This window comes from Oncorhynchus nerka, linkage group LG28, assembly GCF_034236695.1.
Source record: "Oncorhynchus nerka isolate Pitt River linkage group LG28, Oner_Uvic_2.0, whole genome shotgun sequence".
In the NCBI taxonomy this organism is placed as follows: domain Eukaryota; kingdom Metazoa; phylum Chordata; class Actinopteri; order Salmoniformes; family Salmonidae; genus Oncorhynchus; species Oncorhynchus nerka.
The window spans coordinates 32,537,104-32,559,635 of record NC_088423.1 but is presented as its reverse complement, the minus strand read 5'-3'; the positions used below and the strand labels follow the sequence as shown (position 1 = coordinate 32,559,635).

The following is a 22,532-nucleotide window of genomic DNA, read 5'->3' as shown; positions in this document are numbered from 1 at the left end:
TTGATCCCCTCTGTCGAAGACGCTTGGACCTTCTTTTTTATGTTTTCAGTGGTATTGTTAACAAACAAGCCCCCATAAAGAAAATGAGAATGAGAATTTGTTTGATCGTAGCTAGCTACATAGCTAGCTACATAGCCGTCTTTGTATCAAAGATAATTGTGTAGTCTTGAGCGATTTCCTAGGTTAGCTAGCCAGCTATTGTCGTTCTTTTAACGCAACGTAACGTAAATCAACACTGCTAGCTAGCCAGCTAGCCCCGAATAGCAGCACAGTAGAAACCATTACACTCAACGGAACGACTTGATTAGTGTAGTGTCAACAACGCAGACACTGCCAGCTAGCCTACATAGTCAACAACGCAGCCTCTGCCAGCTAGCCTACTTCAGCAGTACTGTATCATTTTAATTATTTTAGTCAATAAGATTCTTGCTACGTAAGCTTAACTTTCTGAACACTCGAGACGTGTAGTCCACTTGTCATTCCAATCTCCTTTGCATTAGCGTAGCCTCTTGTGTAGCCTGTCAACTATGTGTCTGTCTATCCCTGTTCTCTCCTCTCTGCACAGACCATACAAACGCTCCACACCGCGTGGCCGCGGCCACCTAATCTGGTGGTCCCAGCGCGCACGACCCACGTGGAGTTCCAGGTCTCCGGTAGCCTCTGGAACTGCCGATCTGCGGCCAACAAGGCAGAGTTCATCTCAGCCTATGCCTCCCTCCAGTCCCTCGACTTCTTGGCACTGACGGAAACATGGATCACCACAGATAACACCGCTACTCCTACTGCTCTCTCTTCGTCCGCCCACGTGTTCTCGCACACCCGAGAGCTTCTGGTCAGCGGGGTGGTGGCACCGGGATCCTCATCTCTCCCAAGTGGTCATTCTCTCTTTCTCCCCTTACCCATCTGTCTATCGCCTCCTTTGAATTCCATGCTGTCACAGTTACCAGCCCTTTCAAGCTTAACATCCTTATCATTTATCGCCCTCCAGGTTCCCTCGGAGAGTTCATCAATGAGCTTGATGCCTTGATAAGCTCCTTTCCTGAGGACGGCTCACCTCTCACAGTTCTGGGCGACTTTAACCTCCCCACGTCTACCTTTGACTCATTCCTCTCTGCCTCCTTTTTTCCACTCCTCTCCTCTTTTGACCTCACCCTCCCCCCTACTCACAAGGAAGGAAATACGCTCGACCTCATCTTTACTAGATGCTGTTCTTCCACTAACCTCATTGCAACTCCCCTCCATGTCTCCGACCACTACCTTGTATCCTTCTCCCTCTCGCTCTCATCCAACACTTCCCACACTGCCCCTACTCGGATGGTATCGCGCCGTCCCAACCTTCGCTCTCTCTCCCCCGCTACTCTCTCCTCTTCCATCCTATCATCTCTTCCCTCTGCTCAAACCTTCTCCAACCTATCTCCTGATTCTGCCTCCTCAACCCTCCTCTCCTCCCTTTCTGCATCCTTTGACTCTCTATGTCCCCTATCCTCCAGGCCGGCTCGGTCCTCCCCTCCCGCTCCGTGGCTCAACGACTCATTACGAGCTCACAGAACAGGGCTCCGGGCAGCCGAGCGGAAATGGAGGAAAACTCGCCTCCCTGCGGACCTGACATCCTTTCACTCCCTCCTCTCTACATTTTCCTCTTCTCTCTCTGCTGCTAAAGCCACTTTCTACCACTCTAAATTCCAAACATCTGCCTCTAACCCTAGGAAGCTCTTTGCAACCTTCTCCTCCCTCCTGAATCCTCCTCCCCCCCTCCTCCCTCTCTGCAGATGACTTCGTCAACCATTTTGAAAAGAAGGTCGACGACATCCGATCCTCGTTTGCTAAGTCAAACGACACCGCTGGTTCTGCTCACACTGCCCTACCCTGTGCTCTGACCTCTTTCTCCCCCTCTCTCCAGATGAAATCTCGCGTCTTGTGACGGCCGGCCGCCCAACAACCTGCCCGCTTGACCCTATCCCCTCCTCTCTTCTCCAGACCATTTCCGGAGACCTTCTCCCTTACCTCACCTCGCTCATCAACTCATCCCTGACCGCTGGCTATGTCCCTTCCGTCTTCAAGAGAGCGAGAGTTGCACCCCTTCTGAAAAAACCTACACTCGATCCCTCCGATGTCAACAACTACAGACCAGTATCCCTTCTTTCTTTTCTCTCCAAAACTCTTGAACGTGCCGTCCTTGGCCAGCTCTCCCGCTATCTCTCTCAGAATGACCTTCTTGATCCAAATCAGTCAGGTTTCAAGACTAGTCATTCAACTGAGACTGCTCTTCTCTGTATCACGGAGGCGCTCCGCACTGCTAAAGCTAACTCTCTCTCCTCTGCTCTCATCCTTCTAGACCTATCGGCTGCCTTCGATACTGTGAACCATCAGATCCTCCTCTCCACCCTCTCCGAGTTGGGCATCTCCGGCGCGGCCCACGCTTGGATTGCGTCCTACCTGACAGGTCGCTCCTACCAGGTGGCGTGGCGAGAATCCGTCTCCACACCACGTGCTCTCACCACTGGTGTCCCCCAGGGCTCTGTTCTAGGCCCTCTCCTATTCTCGCTATACACCAAGTCACTTGGCTCTGTCATAACCTCACATGGTCTCTCCTATCATTGCTATGCAGACGACACACAATTAATCTTCTCCTTTCCCCCTTCTGATGATCAGGTGGCGAATCGCATCTCTGCATGTCTGGCAGACATATCAGTGTGGATGACGGATCACCACCTCAAGCTGAACCTCGGCAAGACGGAGCTGCTCTTCCTCCCGGGAAGGACTGCCCGTTCCATGATCTCGCCATCACGGTTGACAACTCCATTGTGTCCTCCTCCCAGAGCGCTAAGAACCTTGGCGTGATCCTGGACAACACCCTGTCGTTCTCAACTAACATCAAGGCGGTGGCCCGTTCCTGTAGGTTCATGCTCTACAACATCCGCAGAGTACGACCCTGCCTCACACAGGAAGCGGCGCAGGTCCTAATCCAGGCACTCGTCATCTCCCGTCTGGATTACTGCAACTCGCTGTTGGCTGGGCTCCCTGCCTGTGCCATTAAACCCCTACAACTCATCCAGAACGCCGCAGCCCGTCTGGTGTTCAACCTTCCCAAGTTCTCTCACGTCACCCCGCTCCTCCGCTCTCTCCACTGGCTTCCAGTTGAAGCTCGCATCCGCTACAAGACCATGGTGCTTGCCTACGGAGCTGTGAGGGGAACGGCACCTCAGTACCTCCAGGCTCTGATCAGGCCCTACACCCAAACAAGGGCACTGCGTTCATCCACCTCTGGCCTGCTCGCCTCCCTACCACTGAGGAAGTACAGTTCCCGCTCAGCCCAGTCAAAACTGTTCGCTGCTCTGGCCCCCCAATGGTGGAACAAACTCCCTCACGACGCCAGGACAGCGGAGTCAATCACCACCTTCCGGAGACACCTGAAACCCCACCTCTTTAAGGAATACCTAGGATAGGATAAAGTAATCCCCCCCCCCTTAAAAGATTTAGATGCACTACTGTTCCACTGGATGTCATAAGGTGAATGCACCAATTTGTAAGTCGCTCTGGATAAGAGCGTCTGCTAAATGACTTAAATGTAAATGTAAATGTAAAAACAGGTTCAGTCCCTGGTTCGACCATGATCTTGCAGAGTTACTCCACCACAAGAATTGCATTTGGTGAAAGGCTCGACACATGCATACTCAGACTGACTGGCTATCATTAAGGCAAATGAAAAATAAGTGCACTCAGGCTATCCGGAAAGCCAAAGTTAGTTAGTAAGGAGCAGTTCTCTCTCTGTGGGTCTAACCCCAAGAAGTTCTGGAAAACGGTTAAAGAAATGGAGAATAAACCCTCCTCCTCACAGCTGCCCATGTCACTTAAAGTTGATGATGTGGTTGTTACTGACAAGAAGCACACAGCTGAGCTCTTTTTTTATTTTATTTTTTACCTTTATTTAACTAGGCAAGTCAGTTAAGTACAAATTCTTATTTTCAATGACGGCCTAGGAACAGTGGGTTAACTGCCTGGTCAGGGGCAGAACGACAGCTTTGTACCTTGTCAGCTCGGGGATTTGAACCTGCAACCTTCCGGTTACTAGTCCAACGCTCTAACCACTAGGCTACCCTGCCGCCCCTGCCTCCCCTTTAATTCCCATTTCATTAAATCAGGATTCCTATTTGACTCAGCCATGCCTCCTTGCCCGTCCAACATTTCATCATCTCCCATCCCTTCTAATGCGACTATCCCTGATGCTTCTTCCTCTTTTTCCCCTGCCCCGCTACAAAGTTTCTCCCTGCAGGCAGTCACTGAGTCCCAGGTCCTAAAGGAGCTCCTTAAACTTGACCCCAAAAGAACATCTTGGCCAGATGGTTTAGACCCTTTCTTCTTTAAGGTTGCTACCCCTATCATCGTAAAACCTGTCTCTCCTTTCTGGGGAGGTTCCCATTAATTGGAAGGCAGCCACAGTTCGTCCTTTATTTAAAGGGGGAGCTCAAGCGACCCTAACTGTTATAGGCCTATTTCTATTTTGCCCTGCTTATCAAAAGTGTTGGAAAAACTTGTCACTAATCAACTGACTGGCTTTCTTGATTGTCTATTGTATTCTCTCGGCAATGCAATCTGGTTTCCGCTCAAGTTATGCAACCTTAAAGGTCCTCAATGATGTCACCATTGCCCTTGATTCTAAGCAATATTGTGCTGCTATTATTATTGACTTGGCCAAAGCTTCTGAGACGGTAGACCATTCCATTCTTGTGGGCTGGCTAAGGAGTATTGGTGTCTGAGTGATCTTTGGCCTGGTTTGCTAACTACCTCAAAGAGTACAGTGTATAAAGTCGGAAAATCTGCTGTCTCAGTCATTGCCTGTCACCAAGGGAGTACCCCAAGACTCAAACCTAGGCCCCACGCTCTTCTCAATTTACATCAGTAACAAGCTCTCTCATCCATTTATATGCAGATGATACAGTCTTATACAGTGTTAAATGCTCTACAAAAAAGCTTTCTTAGAGTCCAACAAGCTTTCTCTACCCTTAACCTTGTTCTGAACACCTCCAAAACAAAGGTCATGTGGTTTGGTAAGAAGAATGCCCCTCTTCCCACAGGTGTTATTACTACCTCTGAGGGTTTAGAGCATGAAGTAGTCACCTCATACATGTACTTGGGAGTATAGCTAGACGGTGCAGTGTCCTTCTCTCAGCACATATCAAAGCTGCAGGCTATCGTAATCGCTCCTCTTTCACCCCAGCTGCCAAACTAACCCTGATTCAGATGACTATCCAACCCATGCTAGATTATGGAGACATAATTTAAGATCGGCAGGTAAGGGTGCTCTTGAGCGGCTAGATGTTCTTTACCATTCGGCCATCAGATCTGCCACCAATATCCCTTATAGGACACATCACTGAACTCTATACTCCCATGTAAACTGGTCATATCTGTATACCCGTCTCAAGACCCACTGGTTGATGCTTATTTATAAAAACCCTCTTAGGCCTCACTCCTCCCTATCTGAGATATCTACTACAGCCCTCATTCTCCACATACAACCCCTGTTCTGCCAGTCACATTCTGTTAAAGGTCCCCAAAGCACACACATCCCTGGGTCGCTCCTCTTTTCAGTTCGCTGCAGCTAGCGACTGGAACGAGCTGCAACAAACACTCAAACTGGACAGTTTTATCTCAATCTCTTCATTCAAAGACTCAATCATGGACACTTTTACTGACAGTTGTGGCTGCTTTGCATGATGTATTGTTGTCTCTACCCTTTTGACCTTTGTGCTGTTGACTTTGCCCAATAATGTTTGTACCATGTTTTTGTGCTGCTACCATGTTGCGTTGCTACCATGTAGTTGTCATGTTGTGTTGCTCCCATGCTGTGTTGTCATGTTTTCCTGCCTTGTTATGCTGTTGTCTTAGGTCTCTCTTTATGTAGTGTTGTGTCTCTCTTGTTGTGATGTGTGTTTTGTCCTATATTTATATTGTATTTATTTTTTTAATCCCAGGCCCCCATCCACGCAGGAGGCCTTTTGCCTTTTGGTAGGCCGTCATTGTAAGTAATAATTTGTTCTTAACTGACTTGCCTAGTTAAATAACTGTTACCTAAAAAATAAAAATACAATACCTGTTGTTTCTTGAGCAGGATGTTGACACTGGTCAGATCTTTGCCGTAGTCGTCTGATTGGATTTGTCCATCCACTCCCACCAGCCACTTGTCCAGGTCGGCACAACTCTGGGTGAACAGCTCGGCCTTGTTGGCGTCAAACAGACACTTGGCCTTAGTCTGGGTGGTGGACTCAAGGTCATCCCACATCTTATGGAGCGCTGCCAGCTTTTCCTTCACCATGGCCTCGGTCTCCGGCTTCTCAGCTATCAGCTGCATCCCGTTCTGGGATTGGGTTGGAGAAAACCATGTTAGGACATTAATGGAGATAAATAGATCTACACTAATATCATTCAGAAAGGAAGACACTGGAAATTCTTCCAATCTGACCTGAGCAATGTGACTCTGCCCACAATCACTCATGTATACAAGCATCAATACTGAACTTTCAAACTACTAGTTCTAGTCTGCAGAGCTTATTGCGCTGATTCCGTTGAAAGCTTGTTTTGAAATTAATTCCACTGAACACAAATATAATAATAGCCAACGTGGTTGTTATGACTTAATCTCTCTGCATTTAGTACTAAAATATCCACAGCAGAGGGCTGTGCTCAACAGTCTGGAGTGTTTTGGGGGGCATAAGCATCTTTACACAGGGGAAAAACACCCACACACAGAGCTTAAGAGCCACGCACACTCACGAAACATAAACAGGGAGAAGGCATGCAACGAAACTGTCAAAAAGATCAGACAGCCATCATTTAGTCACTGACCTTCTCGATCTTGTCCAGCCACTCCTTGTTGGACTGAAGCTCGGCCATGAAGGCCTGGTGTTTGAGCCATTTGCTGTGGAGGTTCCTGGCTTCGTCGTACGACATGTCCTGAGCCGTGAGCATCTTCTCATTGATCCACAGGGACAGCTGCACACACCAAAGAGCCAATCAGTGAGACAGACGGACACACAGACTCATCCACACAACCACAGCTTGGCACCATCCACCTACAGTACTGTACTCTATAGAGCTGGTGGGAGGAATCAGTGGGTGTTCGGGGTTCCTTGTGTGGGAATGAAGTGTGGGGGTAGCCCTAGCTGGCAGATATGGGTGTTGTGCAGTGGGGGGCTGGGGTGAGTAAGTGAGGGGTGTGTTGTAAGGGTTTGGTAGGGGGCAGGTGGCAGCTCACCTCTTGGCAGTCCTGAAGGAACTTCTGCAGGTCTCTGTTATCCTTCAGCTTACAGAGAAGCTCACTGGCCGCCAAGCGGTTCTTCTGATGTCTACACAAACAGAAGGACAGGGGTTAACACGTGATGGATTTAGCACAGAGAGGTTACGGCTCGGAAACATATTTTTTGTGTATTGGTTTAATTAATTAGACTCCTAGATGATGTTATGCAAACCTGACAAGTGCTATACATACAATTTATTATATGCATGTAAATCTTCATTTTATGCATGTGAATTCAGTTTAATCTAAGCACATAACATCGCTGCCATAATTATCACTGGAGTAAAACACATTCACAAGATGGCTACCACAAAATCAGCCCCAGTTCTCCAAATACAGAATATTTGTATAGCGCTTTTTTACAAAGCATTCAATACCTCTCATCGATAGAGTCCACTTTCTCCTGGATGCGGTCAGCGTTGATGTTTTTGTCACTGACCAGTCTGCGTCCGGTGTCCACCACAGCATTGATCTTCTCCTCGTTGGCGTCCATGGTGGTCATGAAGTCCTCCTGCTTCTTAATGGCTCCCTCCGCCCCCTCCAGAGTCGTGGGCATCTCAGTATGGGCCAGCACGTACTCCTGCCAGAGAGAGAGGAGGGCGAGAGGGAGGGTGGGAGAGAAGGAGAGGGTAGTAGAGGTGTTAGTGAGTGTGCCATTCGACACTTGATCAAGAACAAGCAGGTGACTCTTGTATACTGTAGCCTACTTGTAGCATAGTAACAGCTTACATGGTGTTTCTCTCAGAAATCTTTCTAGAGGACTGAGCCCACAGAGGGTGTGTGCGTCTGATTGGCTCTGATGTGAGTGGCGGTGCTGAACAGGGCAGTGATGTCGTCCAGTCAGACAATGATCTGACTAATAGAGCCGTCTGCCTCTGTTAGCATCGCACTAATAATGAGAGCGGGGTTCAATCCCTCGGCTAGACCACACAGGAACGCACACACACCCTGACACATGCACACACACACTTTCTTTTTTAACCATTTGCATGGGAAGGAGGACATTATTTCACCAAAGTTGAGTAGACTCCAACAGTGTGATGCATGTGACGCAATCGCTAGTCGCAGTATAAATCAAATCAAATGCTATTGGTCACATACACGTATTCAGCAAATGTTATTGCGGGTGTAGCGAAATGCTTGTGTTCCTAGCTCCAACAGTGTAGTAGTATCTAACAACTCACAACAATACACAAAGTTAAAAGTAAAATAATGGAATAAAGAAATATATAAATATTAGGACATGCAATGACGGAGTGGCATTGACTAAAATACAGTATAAACATATATGTGATGAGTAAAGCAGTATGTAAACATTATTAAAATGACTAGTGTTCCATGTCTATGTACAGTATATAGGGCAGCAGCCTCTAAGGTTCCTGGGTTGAGTAGCCGGGTGATAGGTGAAGGTGTTTAGCTTGTCTGGAAGCAAGACGTCGGTGTCCGTGATTTGGCTGGTTTTCCCTTTGTAGTCCGTGATTGTCTGTAGATCCTGCCATATAAGTCTCGTATCTGAGCCGTTGAATTGCAACATCACTTTGTCTTTATACTGACATTTTGTCTGTTTGATTGCCTTACGGAGTGAATAACTACACTGTTTATATTCAACCATACTCCCAGTCACCTTCCCAGGGTTAAATGCGGTGGTACGTGTTTTCAGAAGTCTCCTTGGACACTGTGCCACCCAGTCTATCCAATATATTATTTTGCTTAGTTCTCACTAACATTGTTGTGAGCCAAATGGAGTCTGTACTGTGTAATGTAATGTGATGTTACCTGGTTGTTGAGGAAGGCTTCAGCCTGCTTGGTATCCCTGAGGAACAGCTGGTGGGCATGGGACTGGGACAGCAGGTTCTGACGGTTCTCCCACATCTTGTGCAGCTCGTTCCAGCCTGTGTCCAGGGCTTGCAGCCTCTGCCTCAGGAACATGTACTGGGCGTCCGTCTGGCCCTGGGTCACCATTTCCCCCATGTCCCTCATCTTCTGGTAGTCCACTTCATAGTTGCGGATCTCGTTCTTGATGCCCTCGTGCTGCGCTAGCAGCTTTTCGGCCTCAGTCAGTGTGTTGGGCATGTCTTCTGAAGCAATGGCCGTCTGGGTCTTGGACAGCCATGACTGGAAGTCATCCAGCTCCCGGAGGAACTGCTGCAGCTTGCTGGCCTCGCCCAGGGACTCCTCGCGGTTCTTCAGGGTGCCCTTCATCTCGTCCCACACTCCTGTGATCTCCCCCAGGCGACCCATGATGCCCTGGGCCTGGTCAGGGTGCTCGGCTGCAAGGTGCTCCCCCTCCTTCCCCAGTTCTCCTAGCTTGTCCTCGATGGCGGTCAGGTCACGCTCCATGCCGGTGAGCTTGCGCTGCAGGGCCATGACCCCGGCCAGGTCATTGCCCAGCTCCTGGGTGGACTCGATCACCTTGGTCTTCTCGCGGATCCACGACTTGGTCTCGTTACACTCCAGGTGGTAGTTCTGTACACCCAGAGCTGAGTTGAGGGAGTCTTTCTTCAGGTCAACTAGGTCACGGAACTGACTCCATCTAGAGAGATGTCGAAACACACACACAGTCAGGGAACACTACTTTCCCACTAGAGGTTATTAACTGAGGTTAAGTGTAGTTGGTGTTGAGGTTGATGTAGGGTGTTACTATACCTGGTGTTGAGTTTGTCCTGTTGGGCTTTGATCTCCTTTTCACTGGGGTGACCACTGTGGATGAGTTGCCTAGCAATCTGGTTCACCACGGCAACGCGTGAGGCTTGGTTGTTCATCTCTGGCTCCAGACTTTCAAACCTGCGAGGGAAGAGGGGGTAGAAAAGGGGAAGGAAGAGGAGGAGGATGATGGTGTAGAGAGGGGGAGTTAGAGAGGGAGAGGTAGAGGAGTAGAGGTAGAAACGGTAGAGGTGGTAGAGGGAATGAGTGTACTGTACATAAACATATGGAAACAATGTAATCTTAATGTAAATCCCGTTAACATGCTTTGTTTCCAGCTGAACTATAATGTCATGTTCCAGTTGTCAGTATATCACACAGAAGCTAAGCCAATGAAACAGGAGTCTGGGAATGATTCCATGCGGTGCCTTGTGAGTAAACAGTGTGGAGGGGGAGAGATCATTTCAGACCAAAGACACACATTGGAGTAAACAAGCATTGAACCGCTGTCCAAAACACTTAGCAAACTGAAGACAAGTGCCTGTTTCTTCTCAGTGTGGGAAGACTTTGGAATGATTGGCTTTAAAACATTGTGGGCTCTGATTTTAAGTGGAACATGAATTATAGGAGTCTAGTTCCCACACGTTACACTAGCGGCCCATCCGTGCTTGCATAAAAAGTGTTAGTTTCACACATCCCTTTCACTGTGCTACATTCCAATGGCCAATCAAACCGCCGGGAGAACATTCATTTCATTCTAGCTGTCACAAACATACAAAGTTACTGCAAACCTGATGGGAAATATTCTTACAACTCATTTTCTTTGCAAAGTGGTTTCACTGAGGGAGTTATATGTATACACAGTCTGCCTCAAGAGAATGGGTTGTCCTGAAATGAAAACAGCAAATCTCCAAATATATCAACTGACATAATGCATCTGGACTGAATAAGCATGGTTAGGCTGGTTGTCTTTACCTGTGCTGAACCACTTCCAGATCCTCCAGTTTCTCTGGTATCTCCATACTGTTGAGCCACTGCTCCTTCTCATCGATCCACACCTCACAGGCATCCGCCTCGCTGAACATCTTGTAGAGGGCCAGGGCATCCTGTAGGGCCTGCTTCCTCAGCCGGGTCAGCTCAGCCACCTCCTTATAGCGCTCCTCGATGCCCGACAGGCGCCCCTGCACCTCCTCTGAGCCAGTCTGTTCCCCGGGCAGGGTTTTGGACTGCTCGTGCAGGGCGTCGATGACAGGTCGGTAGCCGGCAATCTCCTCGGCCACATCCTTGTGCTTCTTGACCAGGGCCTGGGTGGAGAACTCGTCGTGGCCCACGTCGGCACTGGATACAATGCGGAGAACATCCAGCATCCAGGCGTCGATGTCGTCGGCGTCAGCCTGGAACTGGTGCAGGTTGCAGGCCTCCTCCAGCCGGGCCTTCCTAACGGCAGATAGCCTCTCCAAGGCCGCCCACTGCTCCTGGATGTCTTGAATGCGCTCACGGATCTTGTCGGCTCCGAAGTGGTCGGCGGCCACCAGCGCCTCGCCCTGCTTGATGGTCTGTTGCAGGTGGCCGGCGCGGCCGATCATCTCATCCTCGAAGGCGCGGTGCTGGCTCAGCAGACGCACGGTGCCCGTCAGATCCTTACCGCAGTCCTCCGAGGACAGGATCTGCTCTTTCTCACGGATCCAGCCCTCCTCCTCGGCCATCTCCCAGAAGAACTTCCAGAGGCGGCGGGACTCCTCCAGGCGGGCGCAGCGATCGGCGGCCAGCTGGCTCAGCTCTGCGTAACAGAACTCCATGTGGGCCACTCGGTCCCGGATCACCTGGGGGTCACAGGGCTTATAGCCTAAAGAGGGGACAGGAACACATCACAATTATTAGCACACTTGTATCATTTAAACTGAGAATACAGGCTTTAACTGACAAAGATCTAGGACTTATTTTGCTGACAGGTGGCAGCATTGGCTTGGATTTTATAACAGGCTATACCCTTTCAGGATACAATTAATCTCACATCTCTTAGCCTACAGGTATCCCCCACAGAGAGAGTATAATCACGTACCACCCAAAACCGACTGTAATCCCAGAACATGTTACTCACCCTCTGCATCAATGGCGAACTTCTGAGCGTTGTTGTTGACGGCTTTGACGCGGTCGGCCTGGATGGCAATATCAGCCTCCACCAGAGTGTGCTTCTGCAGCAGGTCCTCCACTCCCAGCAGGTGTTTCCCATAGTCCTGAGACAGCAGCAGCATCTGAAGATACAGGACACATCTCCAGGGTCAGGAAGGCCACAGGTCACTGGGGTCAATAGTGGGTAATGTAACTAAGAAATAGGCAATAGCTCTTACATCACAAATATGTGACTGAGTAAGCTACTGTATCAAGACAATTCTTACCCCACCATCCAACCAAAGTCCCCAATCTATCCCTCCATCATCATCACCAACATCATCTTCCTCACCTTCATCTCATCCATCCAGTCCATGATGTAAAGCATCTCCTGGAAGACCCTCTGCAGGCCCAGGTTCATCTCCAGCCGGATGCGCCGGGCCTTCAGCAGCTCCAACAGGTACTCCCACAGACGCAGCACGTTGTCCTTCCTCGCTGTCACGCGCTTGATGTCATGGTAGTTCTCTGCCTCCAGCTCCTTGGCCACAGAGAGCACTGCCTGCACACGCTCCTCGTAGGCGCCGATGTCCGTCTCAATGGCCTCGTGCTTCTTGGTGGCGGCCTCCACCGCCTGCAGGTCGAAGCCAAAGTTGTCCTGAGGGAGGGCGGAAGAGGGGGAGAGAAAGAAGGAGTGAGGAGAGTTACAGGTTTGTATCTAACTGCTAAGCAGTGACAATCTCCACCCAGTAGTTTATGTTTTTAGAACTAGCAGGGATATTAAATGGGTCAAGATCATGAGGATGAATCAGGAGGGAAATGACTTCATTGTACATTACTCTGTATGACCACAAGGGAATGCTATGAGCCAATAGAGTTAATGTAGACAATACTGTAGGAGTGGCGTCATCGTTAGTGTGTACCAATAGTGTGTGTGTATCAATGAGCGTGCAGCATTAGTGTTTTCATGAGTGTATGTGTGTGTGTTACCTGTGAGACGAGCCGTTGGTTCTCACTCAGCCAGGTCTCTCTCATGGCGGCTTTGCGGTCAAAGCGGCGGGCCAGCTGCTCCAGTTTCTCCTGACGAATCAGCTCCGTCCTTAGAGCCAGCTCCCTCTCATGCTCTGACTTCTCCAGCCTCTCCCAGGCCTGACACACACACACACACACACACACACACACACACACGCGCGATCGAGTAACAGTCACACAGGTGCCCGGTACAGAACTCTATGGACCTAATACATCTACCGTATTAAACCTGTTTTAACTTGTCTTATGGTCTTACCATATTGTCAAACAACTAAACCCACCTAGCAACTGCACCAACTAAATCCACCTAGCAACTAAATCCACCTAGCACAAAGCAAAGTAAAGCTTCCTGTCATCAACTATACCAAACTTACAGAAACCATGTCTATCTATTAAATCTATTTTAACCCACTGTCGATCAGCTTAACGCCCTTAAACTGTCTGTCAATCACCTTAATCCATTCTAATTGAGGAACCACATATTAGGTTTCTGAGTGTATGTTTCGAGATAAGAGCCTGTTCTTTAAAGAGCAATAGGTCTCACCTTGTTGATGTCTGAGATGAGTTTTCCGTCCCGCGGGATGTAGACCTTCTGATTGTTGGCCCTCATCTTGCTCTGAATGGTGAAGAGGAGAACCTCCAGGTTGCCTTTCTCAGTGAACCTGACAGAAACAGAAACTATTTTAATTTTGAGCGTAAACCTTACCGAGGAGAGACTGAGTGGAATTTGGCTAATCTCCCTAATGGCTGGTGGCCTCTTGACTTTTGCGTTGAGCCATCCAGCTCCATCTGTCAACATAAAGACCAGCATTATTTTTTCTGCCCGTAGTCCAAGGACCGTAGTCCACAGAGGGAGAGGTATTTTGTCAGCAGTAGGGGTGACATTGTTGCCTCTGTGGAAATGGTGTCAGAGTCCATTTCAACAGGCTGAAACATCTGTCTAAGCAAGCTTTACTTTTAGCCACTTCTCAGAATTAAAAAATGTCATTCTGAAAAAGCTCTGACAAATGCCGACACGAAGCTTGAATAAAAGTGATACTAGCAAGAGCAGTGTGTCAAGAGGCATTAGTTCACCATGAATCTGATACAACTCTATATCAGTAATAGAATACACATCTAGAATCCTGACAGTTTCAGTTTAGTCCTTGGTGAGTCAATTCTGGGAATTGATACTGTAATGTTACAGTAAATTACAAGCTGCTGTGTGGAACATAGGTGGAGGATATGGTGTGATACTTTTTCATTCCGCCATGTAAGTGTGTGTGTGTGTGTGTGTGTGTGTGTGTGACTCACTTGGGCGGCTTTTCGACGGTACGGTAGGTGTTGAAGGCCTGGAGCTGTTGCTGCACCCCCACTAGGGAGTTGGCAAACCTGCGGTTGTTGAGGATGATGATGGTCTGTTCAATCCATTCCAGAAGGTCAGAGGCCAGACTCTCATATTTCTGAATCATGTTATCGGTCTCAATGGCATTGTCCAGCACCTGGGAGATGAATGTGGTGAATCAGCATAACAGTACATACATTATATACTGATTACAGCTATGTCAGTGAGAAAGTTCAAATATAAGGCCTTGTCATAAAGTAAAGGGAATGATTGTGCTTGGAGAAGTACAGGACAAGATACTTTGTTCTCTTGTGATCCAGGTTGTGGAAGATGCGAACTCTGACCCCTCACCTTCCCAATTCGTTTGCCCTCCACCTTCAGGGCCTTCATCTTGGAGAAGTAGTGGTAGTAGGTCACAACATAGGTGATGATGGACTTCTCATCAGGGTGGTCCACGCTGATATCTGTAGAGGTAACGAACACACGCACACGCACAATAAGAGTCAGACATAAATGGCTTTGACAGCCCCATGTTTCCCTAATCTACAGACATCAACAGAGGGCTTGGCTTCCACCCTGCTCTGCTGAGAAAAATTGAATTTATTTAAAGGAAAATTGATTTAGTAGCTATGTTTAGACGGAGGCGGTCGGGGAAGAGGGGCTGCTATGCTCGGAAGCGTTCTCATGCCTGCGTCTCTTTGTTCCCCATACTGCCGACCTCTGAGAAAGCATGCTGAGATCTCAGAACCACCGCTTACTAAATATTTAACACAGCCATTACTCTGCCACGCTTAAAAAGAAAGAGCTCCAGCGGTGAACATTGCTTTTCTGTTTGTACCTGTCACCCTCCAATAATGGGTCTGTCAGCCACCCGTTAAAGACCCAGAAGTAGCGGCCTGTCAAACTACACATGATGTGCTTTCTGGAAGTGTTGTACAGTAGTAACAGTTGTCAGGTTTCCATGTATTCATACCGGGATAATATGGCATTCTTTAAGGGCATAACTGGGTGTCAGGTGAAAATGTCTGGGTATAAATGTACTATCATAATGGCATAAAGCACTGGCAGATGCACGAGAGGCAGGACTAGAGTACAGTATGCTTCAGCAGTGTAAGCACCTCCTCCAGCCTCCTACTGTTCTGTACACTGTATGTGTTGTTTTCACCAGACTATGGAATTCCAGGACTATGTAAAACAGTACAGAGTCATGCGCCGATGAGTATATTCAGATTATGTAATGCATAATGAAGTATGTGCGTGTTCACGTTTCCATGCGTGTGTGCTTGTGTGTTTGCATGCGTGTACTCTGTACTAACCCTCTACGTCCAGTAGCTTGTGGAGGCCCAGGTGTTGCTCTGCCAGGTTGAAGGCATTCTGCAGGTTGTGGTGGGCATTTGACTTTTTCAGCTTGTCAAAGTCTATCAGGTCAGGTCTGTGTTTGTGGAGGATGGCGTTGAAAGCCATGCCATCCCTCCAGCTGGTGCTGAAGTTGTGAATGTTTACGTTGGGATATCTGGAAAACCGACAGAACACATAGGTTAGGGAAATAGAGCTCGCCAGCTTGAAGTCCTAAGAAACCTAAATGAGTTACCTCTGGTTCGTTCAGCCATTCCTATGGGGGGAAAGAATAGAGTTTTGGGATAAACGCCGAAAAATAAGGCCTGAGGTTAACACAGATTTAGGAGATCTTATACATTTTGTTCTAGGAGATAATATCAGCCAGTTAACATGACCTTATGAATTATGAGGACTTATGTGCTTTGTGATTTTTTTTTGTTTATTACATAAATGCTTTAAAATTCACAAAAAGTTACATTAGCCAATCTCATAGAAGAAAACATATACACTGAACAAAAACATAAACGCAACATGTAAAGTGTCGGTCCCATGCTTTATGAGCTGAAATAAAAGATCCCAGAAATTGTCCAAAAATATTATTTGTCTAAAATTTTTAGCACAAATTTGTTTACATCCCTGTTAGTGAGCATTTCTCCTTTGCCAAGATAATCCACCTGACAAGTGTGGCATATCATGAAGTTAATTAAACAGCATGATCATTACACAGATGCACCTTGTGGTAGAGACAATAAAAGGCCACTAAAATGTGCAGTTTGTCACAACACCACAGATGTCTCAAGTTGAGGGAGCATGCAATTGGCATGCTTACTGCAGGAATGTCCACCAAAGCTGTTGCCAGAGAATTGAATGTTTATTTCTCTACAATAAGTCGTCTCCAAAGTCATTTTAAAGAATTTGGCAGTATGTTCTACTGGCTTCACAACCACGTGTAACCACGTGTAACCACGCCAGCCCAGGACCTCCACATCCGGCTTCTTCACCTCAGACCACGTGTAACCACGCGTAACCACGCCAGCCCAGGACCTCCACATCCGGCTTCTTCACCTCAGACCACGTGTAACCACGCGTAACCACGCCAGCCCAGGACCTCCACATCCGGCTTCTTCACCTCAGACCACGTGTAACCACGTGTAACCACGCCAGCCCAGGACCTCCACATCCGGCTTCTTCACCTCAGACCACGTGTAACCACGCGTAACCACGCCAGCCCAGGACCTCCACATCCGGCTTCTTCACCTCAGACCACGTGTAACCACGCCAGCCCAGGACCTCCACATCCGGCTTCTTCACATGCGGGATCATCTGATGGGGTGCTGAGGAGTATTTATGTCTGTAATAAAGCCCTCATTCTGATTGGCTGGACCTGGCTCCCCAGTGGGTGGCCTATGCCCTCCCAGGCACACTCGTGGCTGCACCTCTGCCCAGACATGTGAAATCTATAGATAAGGGCATAATGTATTTATTTAAATTGACTAATTTCCTTAAATGAACTGTAACTCAGTAAAATCTTTGAAATTGTTGCATAAATATTTTTTGTTCAGTATAAGATCTGAGAAGCCTGTGTTTATCACAGACCTTACTTTCGCATTTATCCAAAAACCCTACAGAAACTCCATGCATTTGCCCATAGACTTTGGGCATCGAACCATGGAGTTAGTGCCAACAAAAATATGCCATTACTATTGCGCTCTGTTGCTTGTGTATGAGCCTACTGTTGACTAAACGACAAACTCACATTGTCCGTCAACATAAGTCTTTGATGGCAATTTGGAGAGACCTTTGTTGTTCTTCAATCATCTAATCAAATCTCCTGCATCCAACTCCCTCATCAATGAAACAGATGGCTTTTGAAAATGTGTTCCACCTACCTACCCTATGTTCCAAATAAAAGTTTCAAATGACAAACACAAGGCCTTTGCCAATGATTTTACCCTGATGTGTCATGTTCTATTTGAAGCTGGGCATTAGCAGTGTTAGCTTTGTTAATGAGTGAATTGACTTATTCAGCATGTAGCCCGGGGGCTGTTAATGCTGCTGATGTTTTAAACAGCCTGACATTTAGTCCGTGATGTCTGATGTGTCACCCTCGTGTGATTTCAGAGTCGTTCCATGTCATTTGAGCAAGCCATGACACCCACCATCTCAGATTGTTCTGAAATGGTTTCTATAGTTATACTGGCATTCCTGAAACATTATTTTGTTCTCTGAGAAATTAAGCTAATTTATTGCACCCAAATAGGCCATTTTAATTTATAGGATTCTGATAATATTCAATAGTTATCCCAGTCTATAAGACATGAGGAATCCCCCAAAATTGTCAAAAGCTACCTACGGACCACCCACACCCCATGCCAATCCCACCCCAGCAACCAATATACTGTATCGGTTCTCTATGTTTGACAAGTAGTATGAAGCTTCAGCTTGGAGTATTGCTTCTCCATACTATATAATGTATTACCTGTGAATCTGGTGATGTTTTTTTTTCACCCTGTTCAGAGAAATTAGTTATTGAAGTCCCTTGCATTATTTACCTTAAAATAGTGAGAAAGTACCAGGGTCTGACCACTAGATGCTGCTGTTCTTGATATACCGCCACAATCTTTTATACATTTTCCTGCTTTCTTGTGTGTCACAACATTTCCTTTGCAATTTTTGGTAGAAAACCAATAGATTCGACTCATGATGAAAATACATTGTGTGGTCATCCTAACAATTCAGGTCATTGTCTAGTCCTCTATGAAAGCAAATCAGTTTGTCAGGAAATGGCCCTGTTGCGTGTGGTTTATTCCCTTCAAAAAAGGTCTGTATTAGTTACTATTGGACCATTCATGGTGAACAAGCAAACTACAAGGCTACATCAAGTTCTAATGGTTCCAATATTATAGTCTCTACTGGTCTTCAATGGTAAAAACCAGAGGTGTTGACTTGAGTCACGTGACAGATTTTGTGACTTGAGACATGACTTGGCTAAAAGAAAAAACACTTGCCACTTGACTTTGTCTTCAGCATCTATGACTCATGACTTATCTTGGACTTGAACTGCATAACCCGAGACTTGATTTGTCATCTTGTGCACTATGTAAGCATTTCTGTCCTTCATATACGAGTGCTGTAGGTTCTGTGCGTTCTGTTCTGTGTCGTGACCAATCAGATTCACGGAAATCACAGGTCTAGGAAAGCGTGTGCTGCTCCACTGACCTCCGGTATTTATTTAGCAAAGGTGATAACACATCACTCCTGACATACACAAGCAAGAACTCTTCACAGAAATGTTGAAGCTGCCCTACACCTAAACTGTATGTGAAGAAAACAAGTCGATTTCTCAGTCTGATCAACTAGGCTACTGAGAACTACTGCAGCTGCATAGGCTACAGCCAATGTGCCCTGTAACGTCTTGCCCTCTGGCCAGGGTAAACAAAATGTAGCCAATTTATAGCCCATTTATTTGTGTCAGAATTTGGTTTAGGCTATATTCAATCTAGGGCTGGCTGGCTAGGCTGACCTTTATAATCCAAAATTATTAACTGAAAGTAATCAAACACAATACTGATTATATAAACACACTGAGTTACTTTTGAATTGCAGTTGCATAGGCCTATATGATGCAAACCTGCATAAAGAAAGCTCAGCCCTGTGAGTTCTATTGTCCAATTGCAGTGGTTGTGTCTGTGAAAAGGAAAAGTGTTGTTTTAAAATATAATTCATATTAACAAGTACAAGGCTGCTGCAGTTTGACAGGGTTTTCATCCTCCCTAGGTCCAGGAGTTTTTCCAGAATTTCTTTAAAACCACGTGACCTGTTTAGAACATATCTGTATACCTAGGCAACAGGTAGCCTAGTAGTTAAGAGCGTTAGGCCATTAACTGAAAGGTCAAATGGTTGAATCCCGAGCTGACTAGGTGAAAATATCTGCAGATGTGCCCTTGAGCAAGGCACTTAACCTGAATTGCTCTGGATAAGAGCATCTGCTATATGACTCAAATGTCAATCTGGTCCCACTCCCATCATTGCCCTTATAAATACCTTTTACAACTACAAATTAATCAATGTCAGACCATATAGGGTCCTGATTTATACTTGGTTAGGTTTTCAGATTAGGAAAGGCTCCGGACACCAGGGGAAAACATATTTCCCCACCACTTTGGGGCCTGTGGTGCCACCTCTGCATCAGGGCATCATCGGTCCTAAAAAAAATCGTTGGGGGGGGGGGGGCTGCATTGACATTGCTACGGAATTGTCATAAACCACTTGTGGAACACGGGACTTTACTTGGTAGTTTCCCATTAATACTTGTGACTTGAGACTCGAGCCTCAAGACTCAAAAGTTAAGACCTGAGACTTGCTTAGGGTTTTTTTTATATACTTTGTCCCATGCGTGGTAAATAACACACACTGCATAGTATTTTACAATTGATATCGAGTTGTGTTGGGTTTAATAGTAAACGTCACTAACCACAATACATATAGAGCACTTTCCCGAAACTTTTATTTAAACAAATAAGACTGCCATGCAATTATTTTATCAGAGTTGTCACAAAATTTGAATCCCTAGAGATAGTCCCTAGAGATAGTCCCTAGAGATAGTCCCTAGAGATAGCGCTTTTAGAAAGCGGCCACTTGTTGGACTATTCAAGGAGAGTTGGGTTGAAGCAGTAGGTTGCTAAGAGAAGGACAAACTGAATTGATTTCATGGATGACTGACTTGATGACCACACTATTTATTTTCATAAACAGCCAAATCTATCTATTTAATAAACACAAAAGACCAGCAGAATGGATAAAACAGTGTGAGAGTAGCAAGAACAGCAGCATCTAGTGGTCAAAAGCTGGTACTTTCACACTATGTCATGGTAAATAATGCAAGCGACAACAATTGCATATTTTTCTGAACGGGGGAGAACCATCACAAGATTCACAGGCAATACATTTCATAGTATGGGGAGAAGCAATACTCCAAGCCACAGCTTCATACTACTTGTCAAACACTAATAATGTATATTGGTTGTTGGGGTGGGATTGGCATGGGGTGTGGGAGGTCCGTGGTTGGCTTTTGACCATTATTGGTGGGATTACTCATGTCTTACTCATTGGTAGGAACAAGTTTGGTCCAAATCAGATGTTGGTTACTATATTTATTGAATATTATCTGAATCCTATGAATTAAAATGGCCAATTTGGGTGCAATCAATTAGCTTTCTCAGAGATCAAATTATATTTCAACAAAAGAGTGTTTCACAAATGCTAATTGTATCTGTTACTAACTACAGAAACATTTTCAGAACAATCTCAGATAGTGAGTGTTGAAATCCTCTTTCTTGTGTTTTTTTAAAAGTGGACAACCTTTCATCTGTTCTGTTTTCCACCCTGTGCTCCTCTACAGATTCTCTTTAGTTTCAATGAATGAAATTAAATAAAATGAATCAAATCAATTGTGTTAAACACAGCATTGATGGTGAAATATCTTAGATGCTTTTCTTTCAAGGCCATGTGATGCCTGAGACGGCTGTCACTCACCCATAAATACTGGGATAGGCCAAATGGTTCTATATACACGATATGAGCAAAAGGTATGTGGACATCTCATTCCACAATCATGGGCTTAAATATGAAGTTGGTCTCCCTTTGATGTTATAACAGCCTCCACTCTTCTGGGAAGGCTTTCCACTAGATGTTGGAACATTGCTACGGGGACTTGCTTCCATTCAGCCACGAGAATTAGTGAGGTCAGGGACTAATGTTGGGCGATTAGTCCTGGCTCACATTTGGCGTTCCAATTCATCCCAAAGGTGATCGATGGGGTTGAGGTCAGGGCTCTATGCAAGCCAATCAAGTTCTTCCACACCAATCTCAACAAACCATTTCTGTATGGAACTCGCTTTGTGCATGGGGGCATTGTCATGCTGAAACAGGAAGGGGCCTTCCCCAAACTGATGCCACAAAGTTGGAACCCTTGATGATGTTGATATTTTCTATCCAAACTGAGGACCATAATCTGTTGACCAGACGGATGTTCCAGAAAAACTGATTATTGAGTTTGCTCAAATTCTGATATGACAGATCTGGCTAACTCAGAATTTACAGTTCCAGAAAGAGAGCTTGACGTTGAGCCTGACCAGACACCATGGCAATGAATGCTCTGAAGCAAACGTGTTACCTCCTAGGTTAACTTGATTTTAGCCTGTCCTGGTGGATAAAGACAGGGAATCTCCGCCAATCAGATTCTTGTCCAACACCATGACTGATCCCTTTATGGAAAATCTAAAATTGTTTGCTGTGCATTACAAATGGAACGAATTACTGGACATCGAATAGATCCTTTAGATCATTCTGAAGATCTTATTTTGGAACTTAATCTTTTTTTATTTTATTTTTTACAATCAATCATGTATCTGGTCAACTTAACCTGTAGCAATGTAACCCAACACAGTTTCCCTTTGACCTCTATACAAATGCTGTGTATTGCTTTGCGATTTTTTGCAACTGGAAGAAATCCCAGACTCACTTTTCTGGTTAAGAGAAGCCTGATATGTTCAGGGAATACTGAATTTGTTAAACCATCTTTCTGGAAACACCCCCAGGATGTTTCTGCAAACTTTGTGCTATAGTAGAATACAGTAGGCCTCAGGCTGGTGGTGGTGTAGACACTAACCCTGCGGTCTTCATCTGGCACCAGAGCAGCAGAGCATCTTTAGCCGACTTCTTCTCCTTGTTATCCTCCGTCTCCACTCTGATGTCCTGGATCTGTGAAGCACATATCAAAGAATACGG

General features: G+C 46.3%; 1 protein-coding gene across 2 annotated transcripts in view; it reads right to left on the bottom strand.

Annotated features, from left to right (window-relative positions):
• LOC115113135 (spectrin beta chain, non-erythrocytic 1) overlaps positions 1 to 22,532 on the bottom strand; it is a 131,692-nt gene that overhangs the window by 19,664 nt on the left and 89,496 nt on the right. For both annotated transcript variants that reach the window (XM_029640425.2, XM_029640424.2), the window contains 15 exons: positions 22,414 to 22,505; positions 15,722 to 15,918; positions 14,757 to 14,869; positions 14,375 to 14,562; positions 13,626 to 13,743; positions 13,040 to 13,198; positions 12,405 to 12,707; positions 12,042 to 12,195; positions 10,916 to 11,786; positions 9,944 to 10,081; positions 9,074 to 9,830; positions 7,675 to 7,877; positions 7,256 to 7,346; positions 6,847 to 6,993; positions 6,095 to 6,358 (listed from right to left, as the gene is read on the bottom strand). In XM_029640425.2, coding sequence (XP_029496285.1) covers positions 6,095 to 6,358; positions 6,847 to 6,993; positions 7,256 to 7,346; positions 7,675 to 7,877; positions 9,074 to 9,830; positions 9,944 to 10,081; positions 10,916 to 11,786; positions 12,042 to 12,195; positions 12,405 to 12,707; positions 13,040 to 13,198; positions 13,626 to 13,743; positions 14,375 to 14,562; positions 14,757 to 14,869; positions 15,722 to 15,918; positions 22,414 to 22,505 — 3,795 coding nt within the window. The remainder of the gene's footprint in view (positions 1 to 6,094; positions 6,359 to 6,846; positions 6,994 to 7,255; positions 7,347 to 7,674; positions 7,878 to 9,073; positions 9,831 to 9,943; positions 10,082 to 10,915; positions 11,787 to 12,041; positions 12,196 to 12,404; positions 12,708 to 13,039; positions 13,199 to 13,625; positions 13,744 to 14,374; positions 14,563 to 14,756; positions 14,870 to 15,721; positions 15,919 to 22,413; positions 22,506 to 22,532) is intronic.